Source organism: Vipera berus (assembly GCF_964194415.1).
Source record: "Vipera berus genome assembly, chromosome: 12".
Classification (NCBI taxonomy): domain Eukaryota; kingdom Metazoa; phylum Chordata; class Lepidosauria; order Squamata; family Viperidae; genus Vipera; species Vipera berus.
This window is the reverse complement of record NC_138215.1, coordinates 7,956,085-7,962,537: the sequence shown is the minus strand read 5'-3', so window position 1 is coordinate 7,962,537 and position 6,453 is coordinate 7,956,085. Positions and strand designations below refer to the sequence as shown.

The following is a 6,453-nucleotide window of genomic DNA, read 5'->3' as shown; positions in this document are numbered from 1 at the left end:
TCTATTCTATTCTATTCTATTCTATTCCATTCCATTCCACTCCACTCCATATTTTCTATTCTATTCTATTCTATTCCATTATTCTATTCTATTCTATTCCATTCCATTCTATTCTATTCTATTCCATGATTCTATTCTATTCTATTATTCTATTCTATTCTATTCTATTCTATTCTATTCTATTCTATTCTATTCTATTCTATTCTATTCTATTCTATTCTATTCCATTCCATTCCACTCCATTCCACTCCATATTTTCTTTTCTATTCTATTCTATTCTATTCTATTCTATTCTATTCTATTCTATTCTATTCTATTCTATTCTATTCTATTCTATTCTATTCTATTCTATTCTATTCTATTCATGCAACGGATGGAAGCAACTGAGACTGAAAGAGAAGAACTTCAGAGGTTGCCTCTCGTGATTCAGTTCCCCCAAAGTTTCTAAAATGTACCTGTCAAGAGAGTGAGGGGAGCATCAAGGCTGTAGCGTCTTCCTGCTGCATGGGTCGCCACACAACGGTAAGCTCCAGCATCCCTCTCCTGAACATCTGTGATCTGAAGGACACCACTTGGAAGGATAATGAACCTACGAACAGGAGGACGAAGAGGGAAAGATTAATTCCCACACTGGATCAACTCAAAATACAAGAGGACCCTAGAAAGTGTGCAAAGAAGAGCAGCAAAGATGATAAAGGATCTGGAGGCTAATTTCTAGGATGTGATTGGTTGAGGGACCCAGGTCTGTCTAACCTAATGAAGAGAAGGATTAGAGGTGACACCGTAGCTGTCTTCCAATACTTGAGGAGCTGTCACAGAGAAGAGGGGATTGGTTGATTGATCAGAGCACCTGAGGGCAGGACAAGAAGTACAATGGGTGAAATCTTGTTAAAGAATGGTCCAACCCAGAATAAAGGAGACATTTCCTGACAGCGAGAACAATTAATCAAAGGGATAGCTTGCCTCCCAGTGTTGTGGATGCGCCATCGCTGGAGGTGTTGAAAAATAGACTGGGCAGCCATTTGACTGGGATGGTATAAGGTCTGCCTTGAGCAGGCGGTTGGAAGACCTCTGAGGTCCCTTCCAGCCTGAGGGTTTTTTTATGCTAATAGCAATAGCACTTAGATTTACATATTGTCCCATGGTACTTCACAGCCCTGTCTAAATGTATACAGAGTCAGCCTATTGCCCCTCGGAAGGAGACAACCTTGAGCCCCGTCAGGATCGAACTGATGGCAGTGGGCAGAGTTTGCCTGCAATGCTGCATTCTAACTATGTGTCACCAAGGCTCCCTGTTCTGTGTTTTGTATCCCTTTCAGACTCTCTTAGAACTGGTCATGGACAGACACAATGGACTATTCTGACAATCCAGAGATAAACCTGTCAGTTGACACAACTACCTTCAGGCATTAAGCTCAGGCATACGTCACAGCTTGCAAGCCACAACCCGTGAAGCTTAGCAGTTCCAACTTAACTAACTCTGTTGTGTTGGAGGCGATGGGTGAGCCCTGCACAATTCACCTTGGTTCCGAAGGCAAAGCCTCCTTGTCCTTTTGCCAGCTTATGACCGGAGCAGGCAAACCCTTGATCCGACACTCAAAACGAGCCACGCCATTTTCTTGCACAGACTGGGGTTCTGGATGTTGGAAAAACGGAGACAAGGCTGTGGTAGGAGGTGGGAGATCGGAGAAAGAGGAAAGAGAGAAAAAAAAAGGAGGCGTGAATTCCAAGCGGATGAACAATCTGGGTTTAGATAGGGTTGACCTACTATTGATAACTGCTTTGGTTTTTGTGTTTGTTTTTTTAATTTTTGTAGAATATTTAGATTAGTGAAGGAAAATTAAAAAGCAAAGCACCAAAATATTTTTTTTAAAAAATAGGGTTAATTTTGGGGATGATTTCAAATTGAAGCCATGGTTGATTAGAATAATAGTTAGTTAACAGAGGAGTTTGGAATTTTAATCTTATCTTTCTGCTATTATGAGTAATATTTTTAAATTATGTTTATACTTTTACATATTATTATTATTTTTCCTGTTAACACTTTTGTTCTTAATATAGCATATAGATGACAGGCTAACAATTGGGGACAATCTTTAACTATGGAAGGCATTGACCAAATTTCTTCCAACAAATGTATTTGTGGGACTCCAGAGATAGAGGACACAGTACATGTGGGTAGCTCTCAGCTTACAACATGTTTGTTTACTGACCGTTTGAAGTCCCGGTGGCGCTGAAAAAAGGGACTGTTTTCCATACCGATGATTGTTGCAGCATCCCCTGGGTCACGTGATCAAAATTCAGACACTTGGCAACTAACATGTTGTCATGTCCCGGATCACGTGATCCTCTTTTGCCACCTTCTGACAATCAAAGTCAATGGGGAAGCCAGATTCACTTCACAACCATGTTACTAACTTAACAACTTGCAGTGATTCACTTAACAACTGTGGCAAGAAAGGTCGTAAAATGGAGCCAAACTCACAACCGTCTCGCTTAGCAATGGAAATTTTGGGTTCAATTCTGGTTGTAAGCCAAGGGTTCCTTATATTATTTATATGTGTGTAAGAAATAGGGACATCCGTATTTTGGATTGCACATGGGAGGAATGTTCTATTGCAGTGATGGCGAACCTTTTAGAGACCGAGTGCCCAAACTGCAACCCAAAACCCACTTATGTATCGTTGGGTGTTGGGTGGGCGTGGCCCATTGGGTGGGTGTGGCCCATTGGGTGGGCGTGGCTGCAGTGGTAACAGCAGACTGGGTAGGACTAAAAAGTTCAATCAATCAATTCCAACGTTGCAAGATCTTCTTTGCAAGAAGTTGAAATTGATTGATTGATTTGAACCTTTTTTTTTTGCACACAGCAGTGGAGGCCTAAAGCAAAAAGGTTTTATAAAACCCAGCTAAAGGCCTAGGACTGGGATGACAGCGCGCGTGCCCATAGAGAGGGCTCTGCATGCCACCTGTGGCATGCGTGCCACAGGTTCGCTACCACGGGTCTATTGGGATTCTTATTAAAACAACCTATTTAATGAGTGGTCAGAACCCATTAAATATGGCATATAAAATTGCCTGTTCTCTGAATCGGGCAGAACCATTGAGAACTGGATCTGCTTGGGATAAATTATAGGGCTCATACAAAAATATTTTCTTTTAGTTCTGCCTTTCACCCTTTTTGTTGTCTATGATTTTTGCTGTTGCCTTACATTGTGCATTCTGATATGTCTGTTGATTAATCAATCAATCAATATGGGAAGAAGAGGGAAACATAAATTCTTTGTGAGGTTTTTTATTTGGGCGACACCAAATTGGTGTAAATTGGGTAAAGATTGCGGGACGCGTTCGAGAAGCCTTTTATGAAGAGCATGAAAATAAAAGAAAAATTTCCGTCAGGAGATTCGCTTTATGGTGTGTGTTCCCTTGGACACAAGAACTTCTATTTCTTGTACTTAAAAACGAGCAGAGGGAGTATTGAATTTCAGGTGGGTTTCGCTTCCTTGACTGGCTATTTAACCTGTCAAACAAGGTTTGCTAATGGACAAAGATGAATAAAATACGTTTGAAGAATACATTGCTTACATGAATTATGTATGGACAATTACAATGAATTGTGGTCACGATTTATTGAAACTGTTGTGTTACTTCATGTACAGGTCGTCCTTGACTTAACTACCGGGACTTCTGTTGCTAAATCAGGCAATTGTTAAGTGAATCGGGCCCAGGTTTATGACTTTTTTTGCCACCGTTGTTCAGTGAATCACTGAAGTTCTTAAGTGAGTCATGCAGTCATTAAGCAAATTGGGCTTCCCCCATTGACTCTGCTTGGCGGAAGCCAGATGGAAAGTCATAATGGAGATGACATGACTCAGGGACAGTGCAACTGTCATAAATACATGCCACATCCCAAGTGCCCGAATTTTGATCACTAAATAAAAACAGACAGAGATCCAGGGATCTCTGAAGAACCAGTAATCTTCATTCAGATGTTGCAGAAATACAATATATATTGTATTGCCCCACTCTGAGGACTAGAAGCATACTGAACTAGAAGCACCTGAGATTGAAGGGCTTTTGTAATGAATTGCAAGGGACAAAATACTCACTTGATTCTCGGAGCATCAGAGTTTGGCCAGTGACTGACCCAAATGGGCCATGAAGGGTACAAGAATAATTTCCTTCCACACTGGAGCCTCCTGTGTGGTTGTCCTGTTTCACAGCTCCCTCAGTTGATGTGATCAACAAAGATCCGTTGGGGAGGACACGGAGGTTGCCTTCTTCTTCCAGTGGATGTCCGTTCTTCTTCCACGTAATATTGGAAAGCTGCTCACTGGATGGAAAGGAACGGAGACCTAGCCTTGGGAAGAAGAAAGGCAGCAAGGAAGCGACAAGGGAAGGGAAAAGATTTCTCAGTGCTGAGGACCCAGAGCGAGTGAGAAAGAAGCTCAATCTAATTCTACGTTGATTTTGTTTGGTATAAGATCTTGTAGAGACCAACTCTAGCAAGATTATATTAGTATACCCTACAACAGTGTTTCTCAACCTTGGCATCTTTAAGACATGTGGACTTCAACTCCCAGAATTCCCCAGCCAGCATGGGGAATTCTGGGAGTTGAGGTCCACATGTCTTAAAGTTGTCAACACTGAGAAACACTGTCCTACAACAATAAAGCAAGCAAGATTCCTGGAATCCTGACAGTGTCTTTGCCTTGACCCGACCTACCTCGAAGGGCTGACATCAGGAAACAGGCTGCAACTCAGCTCCAACATCTCATGAGGGTCCAATGTCACTTGTCCAGTTCCAGAGCCACAGCTCAACTCCAAGGCCCGCACTTGAGAGGGTTCTCCTGCAGGCAAATGAGACGACCCCCAACTCATGTTAACCCACAGTTTGTATAATTACAGTCTACTGAATCAGTCCGAATTGGCCAAGTTCTCACCGTGCATAAGTCAAAATAAAGTAAGCTCAGTGGGTTGAGTAAGCAAAGATCAAGGATTTTAAGAAGAGACAATCATTGTCCAATCATTTGCTTGAGCGGGAGGCTGGACTAGAAGACCTCCAAGGTCCCTTCCAATTCTGTTATAAGAGTTCATCATAAAAAATGGTATTTTCTTGACAAGTAGATAAATTTATTTATTTTATTTTACTGAATTTGTATACTGCCCTATTCCCGTAGGACTCAGGGCAGTTTACAGGGCAGTTAAAACCATGAAATACAAAAATTAAAATCAATTCAAACAATTAAATTAAATTCAAGCCCGAAGAGTAAATCTAAAACCCAGTTAAATTAACAACCTCACAATCTTTTCTTTGCAAATAAAAAGGAGACATGCTGTGTGTGTGTGTGTGTGTGTGTGTGTGAGAGAGAGAGAGAGAGAGAGAGAGAGAGAGAGAGAGAGAGAGAGAGAGAGAGAGAGAGAGAGAGAGAGAGAGAGAGATTTTCACTTAACAACCGGGTTACTAATTTAACAAAGGCAGTGATTCGCTTAACAGCCTTGGCAAGAAAGGTCATAAAATGAGGTAAAATTCCCTTAACAACTGTCTTGCTTAGCAAGAGAAAATTTGGGCTGAATTGTGGAGATAAGTAGAGGACGACCTGCACATAAAAGCCTTGGATGCCACTTTCTGCCACTCTGCTCTCAATCAATCTGTATTCCAGCTGGCTGATTTTTGTTTCCCTGGATCTGTGACACTTTAAAAAAAAAAAGTCTGGGTGAGAAATGGTGTGGCTCTCTGCCCATGCTTGAATAGATTTTACGGCGATTCCAGCAGCCTATTTAATCCTTTTGCTAGCAACTGCCGATAAACAGGCTGTGTTGGGGGTGCGCAGGGGAGAATGCAAAGAGGGAAGCAAATACACTTATGAGCTTGTAATTAACTGCACCAATGCCCAGAATTAACACAAGAGATGTTGAAAGCTTTAAAGAAATGGCAAAGGCAACTGGGGGGGGAGGGGAAACCCTCACATTATTGGCGAATAAAATGGTTAACTGCTCCATTAATTTAAAGTAGTCTGTTCTCCTTGCCTGCACAATCCATCCGAGTGCTAATATTTCAGAGCTAAGCATTGCCTGCTGTTTAACCAAGCAGCTCCTTCTTACCTGGGCTAGCCCAGTTCTTTAATGCAAGACCCTTCCTTTGAGGCCTTCTTTCCTTCAACGGTTAGGGGGCTGGGCGCTAAAACGTATGAAGAACGGTTCCAGGAATTGGGTATGTCTAGTCTAATGAAAAGAAGGACTAGAGGGGATATGTTAGCAATGTTCCAATATTTGAAAGGCGCCTACAAGCCCGAGGGGGACCAACCTATTTTCCAAAGCTCCAGAAGGCAAGACAAGAAACAACGGTTGCCTTGGTGGAGCAGTGGGCTAATGCCTCCTTAAGTAACACCAGCTGCCTGCAATTAGTGCAGGTTCGAGTCCCACCAGGCTCAAGGTTGACTCAGCCTTCCATCC

General features: G+C 42.1%; 1 protein-coding gene across 1 annotated transcript in view; it reads right to left on the bottom strand.

The window, feature by feature from the left end:
* The window catches only part of IGDCC4 (immunoglobulin superfamily DCC subclass member 4), a gene marked incomplete at its 3' end in the record, with an annotated part of 80,076 nt that overhangs the window by 49,287 nt on the left and 24,336 nt on the right, over positions 1 to 6,453 (bottom strand). Inside the window, 4 exon segments of the mRNA XM_081337606.1 lie at positions 456 to 589; positions 1,522 to 1,663; positions 4,107 to 4,357; positions 4,724 to 4,847. Of these exon segments, the coding sequence (XP_081193732.1) occupies positions 456 to 589; positions 1,522 to 1,663; positions 4,107 to 4,357; positions 4,724 to 4,847 (651 nt within the window).